The 18,421-nt window shown below is 44.9% G+C and overlaps 1 protein-coding gene across 1 annotated transcript in view; it reads left to right on the top strand.

Moving 5' to 3' along the window:
• The first annotated feature begins 403 nt into the window (after positions 1-403).
• Positions 404-18,421, top strand: part of Lamc1 (laminin subunit gamma 1) — a 117,433-nt gene continuing 99,415 nt past the window's right edge. Inside the window, exon 1 of the mRNA XM_021632861.2 lies at positions 404-1,219. Within this exon, the coding sequence (XP_021488536.1) occupies positions 808-1,219 (412 nt within the window). The 5' untranslated portion in view covers positions 404-807. The remainder of the gene's footprint in view (positions 1,220-18,421) is intronic.

Here is an 18,421-nt window from a genome sequence, read left to right as displayed (position 1 = left end):
TTAGTCCCCGACACCCTCCAAGGCAACATCCTCTTAGGACGAAGAGCCGAACAACAGACCGCTACAGGGTGCGGGATCTCCACCGCGGCCCCTGCCCTCCCAGAATGCACCGCCCCGCGCCCCACACCCCACGCCCCGCCCTCCTCCCTTCGCTCACGCTCCCTCCCCACCCACCTTGGGCCCCTCCCTCTTATTCCCTCGCCCTGCCCACCTCTAGTCACGCCCAGCCAGAAGCATTGCCCCCTGGCCTCCTCCATCTCGCGCCCCCTCCCTTTGGCTCCCGGGCCCGCCCACCTCGCGCCCCGCCCTCCTGGCCAGCCCCGCCCACCTCGCCCCTCCTTCTCGCTCCCGCCCCGCCCACCTCTCTTCTCGGGCCCACCGCCCTCCCGGGCCGGAGAGCCAGTGGTTGCCCCAGCCGCCGCCGGGAGTCGTTGGGAAGTACACACAGGGCGGGGAGAGCCCCGGGCCCGCGTGAGCTGCCGAGGAGGCCGGTCTTGGGTTTTCTCCTCCGCCAGATCCCACCCCACGCGGCAGACCCCACCCCCTGCTCCTTCCTCCTGGGGCGCGCTCTCGGGCGCGCGCTCGGAAGTCGGGGGTCGGCGCCCAGTGCAGGCTGCGCACCGGGAGGCTGCGGAGGCAGCGCGCTCTCCGCCCGAGGACGCCCACCCGTCGGCTCTGCGCCCGGCCCTCGCCGCCAGCCCGGTCCCCGGCCCGGCCTCGGCCCGCAGCGGAGGCTCGGCCTCGAGGCACGCCGCCAGGCGAGTGCAGCGCGGCGCCCCAGCCTTGCGAGGGCCCGCGCGCGGCGGGATGACGGGCGGCGGGCGGGCCGCGCCGGCCCTACGGTCCAGGGGGCGGCTGTGGCCTCTGCTGGTCGTGCTGGCGGCCGCGGCGGGCTGTGTCCGGGCGGCCATGGACGAGTGCGCGGACGAGGGCGGCCGGCCGCAGCGCTGCATGCCGGAGTTCGTGAATGCCGCCTTCAACGTGACCGTGGTGGCCACCAACACGTGCGGGACGCCGCCCGAGGAGTACTGCGTGCAGACCGGGGTGACCGGGGTCACCAAGTCCTGTCACCTGTGCGACGCCGGCCAGCTCCACCTGCAGCACGGGGCTGCCTTCCTGACCGACTACAACAACCAGGCCGACACCACCTGGTGGCAAAGCCAGACCATGCTGGCCGGGGTGCAGTACCCCAACTCCATCAACCTCACGCTGCACCTGGGTAAGCGGTGACAGCCCTGTCCCCCACTGCTTCTCGCTCACGGCTCAGCTCCGGGGCCGCCTCCGTGGAGCCGCCGGTCCGGCCCGAGGGGCCTGCGCTGACGGTCTGTTCTCCAGCGTGGGCCACACACAGAAATTCCTTTCTCCAACTTCTAAAATCCATCTCCCTTTGAACATCCGGTGAGGGCCACCATGTCCCACGCTAGCATCTCTCTCTCTCTCTCTTTTTTTTTTTTTTTACTCTTTCTAACCCAACCGGATTCTTGTTCCGTTGATTATTTTCTATTTCGGCAGTTAGGATTTTGGCCCAACAACCCCACTCTTCTTCCCCCCTAATGAAATACCCATCCTGGCAGGACTATCACATCGCGTGCTTGCTTTAGATAGAATCTTCAAGGTCTACCTTTAGACACCTGTCTTTAAAATGTTTCGTTGTCTCTCTCCAGGGTGGAGAATGATTGCTCTTAGTTCTGATCAGGGAATTTGTCGGGAACAAATGCTTTCTGCTGCCGGTAATTAAAGCAGGAATTCACTTTTAAAGTTACTGTTCTTTAGAGCTGATCAGCCTTCATTAAGAGCTGTTTCGCTGCTAATCCTGGTGGAGAGGAAACAGAAAGGTAATGAAGACCCTCGCTGTAATTGCCGGCCAGTTTTGTTACGGTGTAAAAAGGCTCAAAGGCTCTCCTCGAAGTCTTCCCTGTTGCTTTGATCCAGAGCAAATGTGGAAGCGTGCATCGTTTTAGAATTCAGGAAAGGGCTGTATAGTAGGAAACTCTGTGGCAGAACCGTGGATGGGAAAGGCCGAGGTTATCTGAATGGATCAAAATTCCTGCTTGATTTAGGAAAGTTTCCCTTCACTTTTGAGACAGACGAGCGAGCAGAAAATTTCGTCGCTGTGATCAGTAGTGCAATATAAGTGTGAGAAACTGATTGTCAGTGTGTAGGGTTCCCTTCCCATTGTACCAGTAGCTGGTACTAAAGCAGACTGCCCCACGCTTCTACAGGGCTAAGAACATCTGGAAAGGGACGTTTTGTAGGCAAATAATCCTCAGGTCATGGTTTTGTACTTTTTCTTGTCATTGCTCTCCAGCACACCAAACATTATATTAAGTATCAGGGAATTTTTTTTTTTCAGAGAAAGAATGTGACTTACAGCAAGTGTCTTTGAAAAGTGTAAATTACTGTGTGTGTGTGTGTGTGTGTGTGTGTGTAAGAAGCTTTAGAAAAGCAGTGTTTAGTGCCTTTGCAGTAAACACCTTTGTATTTGTAGATGAGTCACCAGGCAAATGGAAACTTTTTGAAAACAAGTTCATAAAAAAAACTGGTGAGGCCTGTGCTTTTCAGTAATTAAACAAATGAATGAGTTCAGCATTGAAAAGGCGTTGGAACTATATAGAAGTGTGGAAGTAGTGTCTTGGGACAGGTGCCTTTCTCAAGGCAGAGGGAGACAGTGGGGCTCACTAAGATCTCATGGGAGTTCTCTTTTAAGTACCTTAAGAGTTTTTAGGTTGCCCAAAATTGTTTTATAGTTTATGACCAGTTATTTTTAACTTATTTTTTGGCATTCAATTCTGAATCCCCTTGAAGTCTTGCTTAATCCATTTTCAGATTAAAAAAAAGCCAAGGCCTTGATGTCTCCCAAGTGCCTGAGATGCAGTTGAAAAGTGCTGAACAATAGCCTGTCAATCTTGGCTTTCCTTTTTCTCCAGGCATAAGGGAGCTGAGGTTTTTTTGTTGTTTGTTTGTTTTTTCCAGGTGATTACAGAGGGAGATAGAGAGTAAGTATTCAATCCGAGTTAAGTTCTCTGTATCGGAGACATGTGCTAGGTTAAGAGAGGGCGGTGAGGTTGCTGCTGTTGGGAGGCAGATATGTTGACTCTGGGCCATGTTGTTACTAACAGGGTCAAAGAGCTCTTCCATCTCTTCAGGATAGCAATATGACATTTTCTGTGAGCTTCGACTTTCTGAAAAAAAAAAAAAAAAAAAAAAAAAAAAAGTGAAAAATTCTTCAGTTGGCTGCTAAATGACATTCATAGAACAGGGCCTCACTCTGGCTGTCCTGGAATTCACTATGTAGGCAGGCTGGCCTGGAACGCACAGAGACCCTCCTGCTTCTGCCAGGATTAAAATCACGAGCAGCCACGCCCAGCAGATTTACTCTTAAGAAAAAGATTTAAAATATTTTCTAAGCAGTGTAGTTATTGTAAAAATAGCAGTCTAGTTATTGTAAGGATGCGCTTTTTGTGTCATAGTTGGACAGTTTATGAAAGCGAGACTGGACTTAGTACACTTGTTTTGTGTTGGAAATGGTATGGAGGAAATTTGCAGTAGAGTTGGTGGGGAGAGGAGAGTTTGGTAGGGATCGATGCATCTGGTTTCTGCCCCACATCCTTTTTATTTTTTTCTTTTTCTCTTTAATGGCTGTGTATATATGCATGCATGGATGTGTGCTCAATGATTTCGGGCAAGTAGGCAGGGAATGACTTTTCAGAGTGTTTGGATATTCAGCGCATTCATTCAGCGCATTCACTCCTTGACTCCAGTTACTTACTCTGTGGGCTGTAGCTAACTAATTATTTCCCATGGAGTCAAGTACCATGACTGTTTTGTGCATCCATTAAATCTCCCGTCCAGTTCAGATTTCACATACCCTTCAACAAGCGATGCATACTGTGCCTTGCCCCTACGGAGCATGTGAAACTCAAGTGAGTGCTGTGAAAGAATAGGCCCGGCCACCACTTCGCTGGCCTGCCTTCTGATGTTGAACCTTACTGCAGACCTTAAAAATAAGTCAAGTCTAGGGTTGGGTGTGTTGGAGCACTCTGGGAGGCTGACATAGGCAGATCTCTGAGCGTTCAAGGACAACCTGGTTTACATAGCAAGTTCCAAACCAGCCAGCATAACATAGTGAGACCCTGTCTCAAAAGTTAGAGAAACAAAAAATCATCAAGTCAGGCCACACACTTAAGTAGTAACAGAAAATATACATGTTTTGGCAATGATCATGAGTCACTTTTTTTTATTATGAGAATGAAAAACACAAGGAGATATATTCAAATAATAAACATAGCAACAAGTCAGTTTGCCTTTAGTTGCTAAGCTCCTCACCCAGGAGACCACTGATGACAGGTGTTTTTTTTTATGTAATCCTTCAGAAATGTTCATATCCCAGATTGCATGATCAGTTTAACCAGGACCTTTTTGGGGAGCTGAATTTTAAATTTGACAGGTACAAATTAGGTCCTTGTAACCAGGACCCATCACTTGATGTGAAAACAATCCAGGAGAACAAGCATGGATTCTGACAGGTGCCATTTTCAACTTCCATGTGCAGTAACATAGTGGGGTTCAGGGCACAGCGCATCTCTGTATATGAAGAGCTAAAGTTGCTTTGGGAACCACGACTGTATTTTCTGCCCGTTGTGGAGAGAAGTCTCAGTCAGGCACAGGTTCCGTAAAAGTCCTGGTTTTTTGCTTTTAGCTTTCAAATCTACTTTCCTGAATAATCTGTCTAGGTTACTTAGTTGCTGTTTAAAAGTTTAGCTCTTACGTCTGATAATAATGTTAAATTTTAGCAGTATCTAGGGACTTGTTGAAAGTAATACTGTAGCTGAGGATTTGATTTTCTTAAGCAGCCCCTTTAATTAATTCAATAATTATTGTGAATGGAAACTTGGTAGAGAGGGCTTTGATCTTTCAAAAAGGTAGCCCTTTCTCATTCTTAAAACGATTAGGTTAAGAAACTATTTATATAAGCAACTCAGTCAAAGTTTATGGAACTTCCAAAGTAGCTTTGCAACTCAGTTCCCAAGCACTTCATCAGCTTCAGGGATGGATGGTGCTTATATGAAGCACTTTAATCTTTATGAAATATCTTGTGGTGGGTAAATCAGAATCAACGCACAAAGCGATTTGGTCCTTCTCTGACTGCATATTACAATTTAATGCGAAACAAACAGCAAATCTGCCTTTTCTCCTGGGGAAATCTTTGTAAATGTGGGCTCTGACTGTGTTGAGGAGTAGTTCAGGGCGGTGACTGCACTGTGGTGTTTGTGCGCCCTGAGGGGACACTATTTTAGTTTGTCTCACGAAGGCCTGATTTACATTTTGCAGGTTTCGACTTGAGAAGGTAAGGAGCTGCTCTTTAATGGCCAGTGGTTGCTGAGCGCTTTTTTTTTTTTTTTTTTTTTTATAAAAGTTGCTGTTGGCTACATCCCTGTTCTACAGTTCATTGCTTTTCTGCAAATTCCTTCTCCCTCTTTCGTAGAGCACCCAGGAGAAAACATACACATCAGAGGAAATGTTACAGCTCTGGGGCATCCCTCTCCATCAGTTTATCCTAAGTCACAGTGGTGTGGGAGGAGTAACATTGGGTTATTTCAATTCTGAATCCTTTTAGGAAGTTGGGTATGCTCTTTATCATGGAACCCCTCTCTGTGTGCATACATTCTCATATTAATGGCAGCTATTCTGCAAACATTTTTTAAATTCCTAAGAGATGCATACCACAGAGCAGCCTGATAGAAAGGTGTGGAAGATTGAAGGCCCATTCCTAAGAGTTTATATGCTTCTAAGTGGAATTTAAAGGTGTAGTGCTTTTACCATGTAATAGCAAAGCACTTTTTTTTGAGATTTATTTATTTATATACATTTATTTATTATATATACAGTGTTCTGTCTGCATGTACACCTGCACACCAGAAGAGGGCACCAGATCTCATTATAGATGGTTGAGTCACCATGTGGTTGCTGGGAGTTGAACTCAGGAACTCTGGAAGAAAAGCCAGTGCTCTTAACCTCTGAGCCATCTCTCCAGCCCAGCCAAGGGTTTTTTTATAATAGTATATTACAGTTTTTAAAGCCTCCAGCTTGTCAGTGGTTAGACTTCTCCATGGAGGCAACCATGATGACCCTGTAGGTGTGACCCTAGAAGTCCTGGCGCAGGTAAGTCTTGGACTCCTTAGTCCAGTAGATTGGTCTCGGCAGCTCATTCTTTCTTTGGCAAGTCTCTCAAGAGAGTGTCTGGTTTATCCCTTTAAAGTAAAAGCTCACATACAGATTGATTCAGAAATGCCAGACTCCTTTGGTTTTCTTCCCTGATTTTCCTTAGGCCATTGTTCCTTTTTTACTTACATTCCCAAATTCTTATCATTTCACGACACTTACTGTTCCCAAAGGGAAATCTCGTAACCTCAAGCCTTCATTTACCATTTGCAAAAACAAAGTTGTGTTTCAGGTTAGCTCTTTCTTTAGGAAAGACCTGGATATCGATTAATATGGGATGAATGGATGGAGCTATGTTTAAAACTAAATTTACTTCTGTTTTGCCCAACTCAAAGGAAGCCATTGAATTTCACCTGACTATTGCCACATCTTGACAAATTCATGGTCTTTCAGCCTTCCATTTTGCTCCTTACACAGACGTCTCTCAGTTTACAATGGGGTTATGCCCTTAACAAAACCACTGCAACTTGAAAGTATTATGACTTGAAATGCATGGAGCGCAAGCAGCGTAATGGGGATGGCACCTGGCAACAGCACCCTGTTGGAGTAGTTGTGGTTGATGAGCTAGTGCAGAGCTGTGGTTCTTTCTTCCCTCCCGGTATTGGTCAAGAGGACTGCAGTAGGTATAGCCCAGCAAGACGTCAAAATCCAAAGTCTGGTGTCCATCAGTGACCCTTCACTGTAAGCTCTGAAATCCAAGGTAGCCCATTAGAAGCTGGGAACTATCAGTATTTGCATTGCTGAATTTCAGAATGGCCAGTAAATATAATTTTTTTCTTTCTTTTTTTCTTTTTCTTTTCTTTTTGTTTTTTGTGATAGGGTTTTTTTTTACATAGCCCTGGCTGTCCTGGAACTCACTTTGTAGTTTCAGGCTGGCCTCAAACTCAAGAGATCCACCTGCCTCTGCCTCCCAAGTGCTGGGATTAAAGGCGCGTGCCACCATTGCCAGCCGACCAATAGATTGAATTATCTTATCTAGAATTTCTTTGTGAGAATTTTCTCAGTGGTTTCTCAAGTTCCTGGTAAGATGTCCAAAGCCTTTGTTCTGTCGGGGCAGGCACTGGAGCCTCTGACCATTTTCAGCAACTGGGTTTACTTTTCTAACACTTCTGTGCAGAAAGAGAGTGGAGTACTTCTCCCAGGTGTCAGCAACTCAAGCAGGCAGGAGTCTCCCTAGGTTTCTCTTTTTCTTCCCAATATCTGTTCCCACTTCTTGGCATGGGCTATGCCTTCTGTTAAATCACTCTGTCCCCATTTGTATCTATCATCATATACCAACCTCTTTGCTTACTTGCCAGTTTCGCCTCTAGGCCACATTGAAAGTCCTTGTGATTTTGTTTTGTTTTCCTTGGGTCTGGCTGTGTTGTTTAGGCTGTTCAGAAATGCCCGGCCTTAACCTGTCTTCCTGTCTCAGCCTCCGAGGTAGCTGAGCTCCCAAGTGTGTGCCGCTTCTCCCAGATAGTCATGGTCTTGAGGGCAGGTCTGGCACCCAGGCACCATTTAGTTAAGTAAAATTAGCCCTGGTTAATTGCCTGCTGTGCCTGAGCACCACGGAAACCTGATGATTCCTTAGGACCTTGTCCTGGCCTCCTGCTTATCTGAGGTCGAGATGACCAAATCTGTGTCCTTAGATATGTTGGTAAGGAAACTATAGGCCTCTTACTTAAATCTGTCTCAGCCCTGCCATCTAGTTTTGTATGAACAGTAAGCCCTGAGTAGCTTATACTCTTTAAATTGGTTACAAAAAAAAAAAAAAAAAAATCAAAGGAATAATAATATTTTGTGACTTGAAAATTACACTAAATTCAAATTGTAGTATACGTACGTTTTACTGGAACAAAATTAAGCTCATGTAATAACATTGTTTGTGGCTGTTTTTATGCTACAAAGGCAGAATTGAGTAATTGGGACAGACTAATGTTCCTGCTTGTAGAATCTGAAGTTTTCACTGTCTGGCCCTTACTCCAGTTTTGGTGACTTCTGTTTATGTTACAATGAGTCTTAATGGAGAAATGTGAGTACAGAGAGGGTCTGCTTAACTGTTTGGATGGAAACTGGAGCTTTTGTGTCTTCATGTTAGCGGTGTGTCCAGCAGACTCTTCAATAGGTGTTGGTGGTGGGAGCATCGATGGCTGAATCACACATATCGTAGAGGATTGCACATTAATTTACATACTTCAGAGCAGTACTGTTGAGCTCCTGTGTGTTTTATCACTGCCATCTCTATTTTTCCAAGATGAAATGTGGCACACAGTAATTTTCTTTCTTTCTCTCTTCGTTTCGTTTTTTTTTTTTTTTTTCCCTTTGAGACAGGGTTTCTCTGTATGACCTTGGCTATCCTGGACTCACTTTGTAGACCAGGCTGGTCTCAACTGAGAGATCCGCCTGCCTCTGCCTCCCTGAGTGCAGGGATCAAAGGCCTGCTCCACCACTGCCCAGCTCATAATTTTATTTCTATAACTTTAAAAATACTAAGGTGCGGAGCTGATGGAGGTGATACAGAATTGAAAGAACTGTGTTATTTTGTCTTGCTTTTTGAGGCAGGCTCTCATCTGTAGCCTAGGCTGATGCGAACGAACTGTGTAGTCTGGGCTGGCCTGGAACTACAGATGTGAACTGCTATACCCACCTCCATGTCTGTCTTTTTTTTTTTTTTTTAAGTAAAAATTAAGATTATAATGTGACTGGGAGTCAGCCTCCATAAGAATTCTTCAATATTTTGATTTTATGTTAAGAGTATTTTGCTTGCATGTGTGTATCTTGTTACATGTGTACAGGAACCTACGGAGGTCAGAAGGTGGCGCTGGATCCCCTGGACCCAGGGTTGCCGACAGTAATGGGCTGCACGTGGGTGCTGGGAACCATGCTTGTTTTCTCCGGAAGAACGGCGAGTGCTGTTGACTCCTGAGCCACCCCCCCAGATCCAGTCAATGTACATTTTAATGAAAAAACTGGTCACAAAATTTCACCCACAAAGGTCTGTTTTTGAAATTGTTAACTTTTTTCTTTTTTCTAGAAATGGTCACAAACAAGTTTTATCTAAAAGTATCTATGCACCTGTCTATTGTTGAAAAAGCTTCCTGTAGTGGGTGCTCAGTGTGTGGTTTCTGACATCCTCGGGCCCTACCTGCTGCAGGGTGTGGCTGACATATTCTGCCCTCTACCCTGAGTTCCCCAGCCCGTGGCTGGGCTTCCCCTCTCCCAGAGGCTCTTTGCTAGATAATTCAGACATTTTGGTCCCCTTCTCTCTCTCTCTCTGTCTCTCCTCCTCTCTGCACATGCTTTGCTGTCTCTCTCCTCTCCCCTGCATTTATATACTGTAACTTTGTCTTGCAATTAACTCATTCCAGTGTTCCAGTCAATCAGATCATCGAAGGGAAAGAGTATGCTGAACAGTGTCACTTGCTTTGCGCATATGGCATTGGTTTTAGTTTATTTAGTTGGTAACGGATGAGCATGATGGGACATGAAATGACACAGATGAAGATGCGCAGGCTGGGCCTTTGGTGTGAGAGCGAACAACTGCAGAGCAGCCTGTAGTCCTGTGTTGGGGCGGGCAGGCAGATGAAGAGTCATCTAGTATCTGCTTCGAGCGAACAGGAAGTGGAGCAAAACCTGGCTTTGCCTGTGTCTCATCTTTAGCTGGACTTGATAGGTGGCCCCACTACTGTTTTCTGGGGCTTAGAGGGAAGTGTCTTTAGAGCAGAGCCGTTTGTTTATTTTCAATGTTCAAAATTGCTGAGACTTGAACATAAGGGATGAGCCTGTCCATCTTAAACGGTCAGTTTCGGAGTCAGGTTTCAGGATGGCTGTGCCCCAGGGTCCTGTCTTGGTGGCTAGCCTTGAGATTTGTAAGCAGGCCCTTCTGGGACTTGCAGGCTCCTTTCTTGTAAGATGATAAAGTTAGATACTTGTTCATTTGGGCTTAAAACTGACAGCTTGCTTAATAGAGGCCTCCAGAAAGCTTATTGAAGTCCCATCGGCATCTCTTCTCGTGCAGTCTTCCAGGGGCCAGCCTAAAATAACTGGGCCCAGTCAGTCTGGTGCCCTCTGCAGCTACATATTCATGAAATAAAATAAAGCCACTATCTCTTTCTTGGACAATGCTCACTCAGATCTCCTGTGGGAGGAGCACGTCTGGCAAGGCCGGGAGGTGAACTAGGGATGTGTTTTGTTTTCTTGTAAAACTTCAGGGCTTACAGTCCCTCAGCTTCTTCTATTCTTTGTCTTCCAGCTGTGGAGTGCCTTCCTGTTGTACTGAAGGCAACACACTGAATTATTGTTTTATTTCTTGGATTTTTAATCTCATCTATTTTTTGTTTGTTTGTTTTGAAAAATAGGTGGAAAACTTGATTCAAAATAGGTCTTCTTCATGTTTCTCATGCCCTCCCTCCCTCTTTTCCTTCCTTCTTGAGACAGGATCTTGCTATGTAGTCCAGGCTAGCCTCGAACTCATTATGTAGTTCAGCCTGGCCTTGACCTTAAAGCAATCTTCTGCCCCAAGTTTCCAACTGCTGAACTTACAGATGTGCTTTTAACTAGTTATAGCACATAATGTATAGGTAATTTGTTTATGAAATTAGTTTTGGCTTAACAAAGGCAAGCATAGGATTTGGGAGAGCTAAGAGGTATTTTGTTTTCTTCGTCTGAAAGTTGCTGGCATTAATAGTTACTAACCCATATCTCTTGAGAGAACAAGTGAGCTAGGTGATTCAAGTTGACTTCCGGCCTCTATCAGCTGAAGTTCAGGGAGCTGTCTGAAGGCCAGTCTGAGTGTGCAGGGGAGGGCTCCTCTTGGTTCTCGTCACTCGAAGCAGGCCGTGGTTTGGGTTGATGCACCAGGTTGATAGAGAATTGTAAGCGTGTGGTTGTTAAGTCCCAGGTTTAGAGGCTTCAAGGACATGTGTCTGCTCTGGTCACTGTGTTAAGGATTTATTTAATTATTTTATTTTAAATAATGTGCTTTCTGATTCCCAGGGTGAAAACAAATCTTCTGTGAATGCTCTCTGCTGTGAAGACTTCTTCATTCCTCTAATCTGTACTAGGGAGGGACTTGTCTGGAGTCTTTATTAGATGTAATAAATTCAAGCTTGAATTGTGTGGCTTCCTGGGAGAAGTGTGGGAAGCTTTCTGACACATGTCTAGTTATGTGAAGAGTTTTTACCCCACTAAAAATAACTTGAGCTTGTTGCATTGGGATTCTATTTGTTGAACAAAGACCTTATTTAAATGGCAGCCAGGGAGAAAGATTTTCATTTAAGGATATTATAATATGTAATGGATATTGAAGACTCTTGCTGTACCCTGAGGGAATTTGTGATGTGTTTGAGGGGATAAGACAAAAACACCCATCAATAGGAAATCAGTTGGACCTTTTGAAAATGCTAGCGAGTGCCTGCAGAGTACCTCAAGAGGTGGGAGAGGAGTCAGCCAGGAAAAGCTGCTTGGGTTTTGAAAAAAGCTATTGGACATGAATGAAGGACCTTCCAGGAAGGCTGAGTTATTTGAACAAGTTCTAAAAATAACCAGGTGATTGTGAAGACATTGCTGGCCTTTCATGGAGTAATGGGGATGGCCTCAGCTTATAAACTGGGTAGCAGAAGAGAGGGCTGCGTCTTGGTTCTTCTTCTCAGTGCCTTTACTAGTTGTGTAGAATTTAGTCGGTCTACGTCTCTTGGAATGTCGAAGGAATTCGTTGGATTTCAGAATCAGGCCCTGGGTTTTGTCAGTGTCTACTGGTGGAAGGGAAAGCTTGTGCCCTCAGCTATGCTGAAGGGTGGTCAGTAAACCTTCTTTTTGCAGGGGAATGCCACCTTATCTACTTCCAACCATGGCCACAACTCCTGTCTGGTTGCTGAATTGCTGAGTTCAGTTCAACTGTTCCCTTTATCTGACATCACTAAAGATAAGGCCTAAAGGCGGCCTGGTTGATCTCCACTTCTATTCTGTTGCTTCCCTGCTCCCAGTAAATTCTGACCCTTGTATGGTGGCTTTGTGTGTGTGTGTATTGCTCAAGTTTGCTGAGTTGAACTAATGCACATTTTTATTGGCTGATTAGAGAGATAGCTGCTGTACCCCAAGGAACTTTCCTTTGTCAGTGATTCCATCTTTTGTGCTCGAAAGCATACCATTCACCTTGATTTCTGTATATGCAAATTTGCCAAGCAGTCAACCTCAGTCTTCCTAATCTTTTCAGAGCATCACTGAGCTAAGGTTCATTCGAAGGTCACTGTTGTTTTGGCTTTATTTCTGAGAAGAGGTCATAATTCCCCTTTAGGACTTGTGTTTGTAGTGTTTTGTTTTTTTGTTTTTGTGCTGCTCCCCATCAGCGATGACTTCTAGAAGTTAAGATTAAAACAAACAAACAAACAAACAAACAAATGCAACCCAGACCCAAACACTTTTAATCAGAGCTTTCCAGGCATGACCTGGCTGATGATTTTCCATGTTTCTGTCTACTGCTCTCTCTGCTTTCCTTACAGACCTAGTAATCCCCATCTTCTGTACTTGTGTGGTGAATGTGGTTATACCACCACATAAGAACTGTGACTTTTAAATGCTTTGATGCGTTTCCTTTCTTGTGGGGTAGGGTGGTACTCCTTGCTGCTGGGGGTGGGGGTGGGGTGGGGTGAGGTGGGGTAGGGTAGGGTAGGGTGAGGGAATGAGTGTTGGTTTTAAAAGCCCCCTACCCCTGATTTTTTTTCCCCCAGTTGGTAAAATATAGAAGCATAAATATGTTCTCAGGGATAGTTCGTGAATTGTTTTAAAAGAGAATGAAAATATACTACCTTTTCCAAGAGAAGAGCTTAGAAAAAGTATAGGGACAGCTCAAAATGAGTTGGCAGGGACAAGGAAGTAATTTCCCTCCTTCAGCTCACATTATAATTAAAGGCCTACATATTTCCAAAAATCTGTGACCATTTTAGGAATAAGTTATAGCACCTTGGCAATTTAAAATTTTTGATCATTTTGAAATTTAAGTTTTGTGGCCTTAACATACAAAATTTAGAACTTTAGCTTCTGGAATGTAAGCACATTTAGGGTATGTGGCTGTTGTGCTTTACATGTGTTTACTAAGATTGTGTGTTGGAAAACAACCCAGTCTACCAGTGTTGAAAAGGGAGGTGGGTAGTTTAGGAAGACCTACTGTAAGTGGCCTGTTGTCTTTGTCATGGTGGTAGGTTGTGAAAGTGAGTTTGGTTCTTCCTGTTTTATTTATGCTCTTGCTGTGTGATGCTTCCACTGTGTAGCAGTCCACAGAGAAGACCCTTACTAGGTAGGTACCAGTGGGCTTTGGGATGACTCAGAGTTCAGAACCATGAGCCAAATAAAGTTCTGTTGATTATAAGTTACCCAATCTGAGGTATCCTTATAGCAGCAGAAAATAGGTCAAGACAGTGGTACAGTTTGGCATCATAGTGAGCCATTTTAGATAAATGCATGCAACAGAAAATTCACAAGAGACCACAGATTCTTAGAATTTTACAGATTATGAAAGTTTGTGCAAACATCTGTAATGCAGCTGGGATAAAATTTGTTTACTTTATCAGGATTGCTTTAGAAGCTCAAGCCTGTTTATTACTGTTGTCAGAGTTGTTAGCCACACGCCAAGAAATAAGTTAGCATTGACCTGTGGTGGACTTGGGAGTCACTCGGTTTGGTAGTTATCCCGAGGAGGTTTGGTCTTAGATTGCATCCCTTGCAAAGCTGGGATGTCCTGGCCCAGACGGCAGTGCTGGGTGCAGACCATGACTAGAGGACTAACTCTGGAAACGGACAAACCTTCCAGATGTCTAGAGAATGTGGGTTTGCAGTCTGTGCTCTTGTTCTTGTATCTGTCTGTACTCCTGTTTCTACTTTCACAAGCTGCCTTAGGGAAGGGTATGAGGGCCTGCTTTTTAGATTGGGAAATAAAATGGATGTTAAAGTTTTTGGAAGCCTTTTAGTTGACTTTCCTGTGAGGGAGAGGAGGCAGAGAAGCAGTTTTGGTCCCTTGAGGCAGACTGTGGGTGGGGGTGGTGCTGAGGATGTGGCTGGAAGTAACTAAAAGCAGATTCATTCATGGCTCTAGTGATCCCCAGTTATGAAATGGGCCTCCAGTGCCCCAGTGAGCAGCCTGCTAACCATGCCTGACTAAATAGATCTTGTTTTTGAAATTCACAGATTGCCTGGATCCCCACTGTCTTTTTGGCCTCCTGCTCATACGCAGCTGTTTTTGTTCATACATCATTTTGTGTTTAACTGGCTGGTTACTTCCTTAGTCCCTTTTATGGTGAATAATGGACACAGGGAGCTTGAACACCCAAGCGTGTGGTTAATCAAACAGGAAGTCTGAAGGAAGCACAGGAACGTTGTCAGAGAAACAAAGGATGGGACAGGAAAGGCCATTCATGATTCTAGGCTGCAGCCATCTGCAGGGAAATATCTGACAGCTTCAGAGACAGGCACTCTGAAACTTAACAAGTGGAATGTTTTATGTGGGACTTGTTCCATTTTTCTTATGAATTGGGAACATTAAGCCGTAATAAATTAAATAGAAATGAAGGTTAAAAAAAAAAGAAAAAAGTGGCATTGTCTTCTTTCAATTGGGAAGGCAGCTCTGGCCATTGGGTGACTGTGGCTCTAAGAGGTTGTGAATGTCCTGACTAAAGCTGCATGCAGGATGAATGAGTGCCTGGGACTCTACTGGGAGCCTGGGGGTAATGGATGGGTTCAAAGATGGCTTGAAGCAGTGCCTTGAATATTGAGTACTGGAGGAATAGGAGGTTAAGAAAAGTTGGGCAGAAACTGAGAAGAATGTAATGGTGGGGCATGGCTGTAATCCTAGCAAGAGGCCTTAGACTTCAGGACAGCCTGGGATGCATAGCTATACTATATCTCTGAGAACCAAAAAGGAGAAGAAAGAAAAATGTGGTCTAGTGGGAGAACATACATATCAACAGATTCCTAACCCCAATCCTAATCCTGGGACACTCTGTGACAAAACCAGGCAATTTCATGGGAATGACAGAAACTCCAGTTACCTAGAGATGTCAGCAGTCCATAAAAATGCCTTCTCAGAAACAACTTTCTGGTGACCTTTATGATTCTTACCAGTTCTGAGATTCTTTCATCCTATGGTAGGAGACTTGTCAGATCCAGTCATTTAAGTGCTAGTTTTCTATGTAACAATGAAATTAAATGGGGAAGCTACAGAAAGGAGAATCTGCCCATAGCAATTCTCGTTTAGCACATGGAGGTGATGCAGTGTGAAGGAAAGAAGCCTTGGCCTCACTGGAGGAGGCCAGAGCAGCGCTGGTTGTGAGCATGACTCTGCATTTCCGTCATAGTGAGTGTGTGCATGCTACAAAAATACCCTCTTTCCTGACTCCTTTTCACTTTGTTTGGCTGCCCTCTAAATGGTCTCCGGAGTTTCCCTTTTCCAGGAAGACTGCTGCTTTCTGACTCCCCTGCACCGTATTAGTGTTTGTCATTATGTTGTACCATGTCCATAGTTCACCTGATCCTGAAGTTTAATAGAAATGCGGCAGGCCTGTGAGGCGAGGGCTGGGACACTGTTGCCTGTATTTCCCCCCACTGGATGAATTCGCCAAAGCTAACATAAACTCAGTGATTTCTCAGTCCCTCTAACAAATACTTAAGATGACTACATATACAAAAGGCACCATGCAGTGCTGGGAACAGGGAGAGAAGATCTGGTCCTAAATTCTGGGTGAAAAGATAGAGCACAGATTATAATCAGTCATAGTATCCTCCACCTGACAGTCTGCACCTAGAAAAGCTTGCTGAGTGAATGAATTCAGTGGCGTCTTCTGTAAGACAGTGCAAGAAGACTGTGCAAGAAGCAGCAGTCTGTTTAGCTTTTCCCAGGATGGAGGCTGAGGTTGGATGTCTGGGGTAGGATGCAGTATGTGGTGGAGCTTCCTCATTAGTATCACACTGTTAGATAGACACGAAAGCCCCTGTACCAAAGATCCACAACAATAAAGTTGTTTGCAAAACATTAATACTTGTTTTTTCTTTCATTTGGTAGGCCTATGCTAGGTGGTTCAGGGTCTTAGGGTAGCCCTGCTCTGCCCGGGCGTTGTGGGATGGGAGAGCTTTTTATGGTCAGAATTTGCCCTTCCTTAGGGGGCTTTCTTTATGTGTGGTTGATTTTTGAGGGCTGGGCACTTCTTTCTTCCTGGTGGGTCCATACGGTTGAGAAATGTGTATCTAAATGTTAGGACTAAGAGCTGGATGTGGCACATGTCATTTGCACTGTTATGACGAGGACAATGAGAACAGAGTTTGGCTCTGCATGCCGGCGTCCCTCCTAGACCTGTGCCTACCAACTCCTGTGCTGCAGCACCCCCTTTCCCCACGTTGTCGTCTTCTTGTGTGTCTTCCTCAGAGATCCCTTCCCGTTAGAGGACAGCAGGCAGCATGTCCTCAGGGCGCCCTAACAATCGTACATCTCCCAGTCTCCTCAAAGCAGCCTACATCCTTCTCTTGCTACCCTGGGCATCACCGCCACTCCTTGCCTTTGTAGAATTCACTTTATTTTTTTACATTTAAAACTTACTATTAGCTAGGAGGTGGTGGCACACGCCTTTAATCCTACCCCTTGGGAGGCGGAGGCCATTTCTCTATTAGTTCAAGGTCAGCCTGGTCTACATAGTTCCAGGACAACCAGGGTTACACAGAGAAACCCTGTTTCAAACAAACAAACAAAAAACCAAAAAAAACCTAGCCCCCCCCAAAAAAAACCCCAAAACAAAACACCTCAAAACAAAGGCCAACAACAACAAAAATGAAAGAAAAATGAAAACTCAAAAAAAATTACTACTTTTGAAAATTTCACATGTGAGTTTTTTATTCCAATTCTTCTTTTCACCCTTTCTCAAACTTACGATCGCTTATTCTTTAATTTATGTATGCATGCATAGATCTCTAATGCAAGCTGCTGAGTCCCTTTACTGCTACTCATGTGTACATTCAGGATTGACCACTTGGGCTTGGATAACCTGTTATGGGTCCTGGAGAAGGCTGATCCGTCTCAGCAGCCATGACTCTCAGCAGCCATGACTTGCCTGTAGTTCTTCCTCTGCGTGTGGGGCCTTGTGAGAGTTCCTTATCCATGTTAGCATGTTGGTTGGTGTTGATTTTTTTTTTTCCATGTCTGCTTTAGGGAGCCCTATCGTTGTGGTCTTTTTGAGTGTAGCTTTCCTGTCATTGGTAGGAGACACAATCTCACAGGAGGCCCTCTGTCTCTTACAGTCTTTTTACCTTTTTATGTGATGTTTCCACTCCTCATTCTCTCAGCCCCCGCTTGACCCTGAGATCTCACTGGGTTGGTGTGCACCTTAAATTGACAGGCTGCCCATGTCAGCTCCAACTTGGTGAAACACATCTGTCCACATCTTAACAGGCTTCATCAGGACAATTCTTGATTTAGCCAACAGTTCTGATCCTGTTTACCTTCAACAGTGACAGATGAATCACAGCTGTTTTAAAATCCAGATTTGTTTTAGAAACAAGATTCCTAACGTGACAAAACACTACCCATTATATCATCTACTGGTCACGTGAGCACACACAGTCTCCTTTCTGGAACATTAGAGTTACATATGAAATCATAGAAAATTCAGCAAAATGGGTGTATATTACAGTGTACATATTACATATGCAATAAGTAAGGTTTTGGCTGTGAAGTATGTTCACATGAAATAGGCCAATTGAAGACTGAGATAGCCTCCCACAAGGATGTGGTTTTCTATTAAAAAACCTGTGCTTAAAACTTTAAAATTTAGAGTCACGTATAAAGGATCATGGCTGCATCCCACATTAGGTTACACAACGCCAGTTGTGCCACTTCTACAATTAGTGATGCATAAAAGTTTAACAAAAAACCAGCATTTGATGAATTGGTTTTTATCAAGGCAAAAGGGTAAAGTTCTGTAATACACACTTCCGCGAGCCTGGAATATGCTCAGCAGTTAAGAGGACTTGTTGCTCTTGCAGAGGACTTGGGTTCAATTCTCAGCACCCACATGGTGGCTAGCAACCATCCAAACTGGTTTCAGGGGATCCAGTACCCTCTCCTGACCTCTAAGGCACTAGGTCCACACACAGGGCACATACACACACTCAGGAGAAACAATTATTTACATAAGTAAAAGCCAGACTTCTGTTACATGGAAAGGATACATTTTTTCTT

This window comes from Meriones unguiculatus, chromosome 11, assembly GCF_030254825.1.
Source record: "Meriones unguiculatus strain TT.TT164.6M chromosome 11, Bangor_MerUng_6.1, whole genome shotgun sequence".
NCBI classification, from domain to species: Eukaryota; Metazoa; Chordata; class Mammalia; order Rodentia; family Muridae; genus Meriones; species Meriones unguiculatus.
This window is presented reverse-complemented; position numbering and strand designations above follow the sequence as displayed.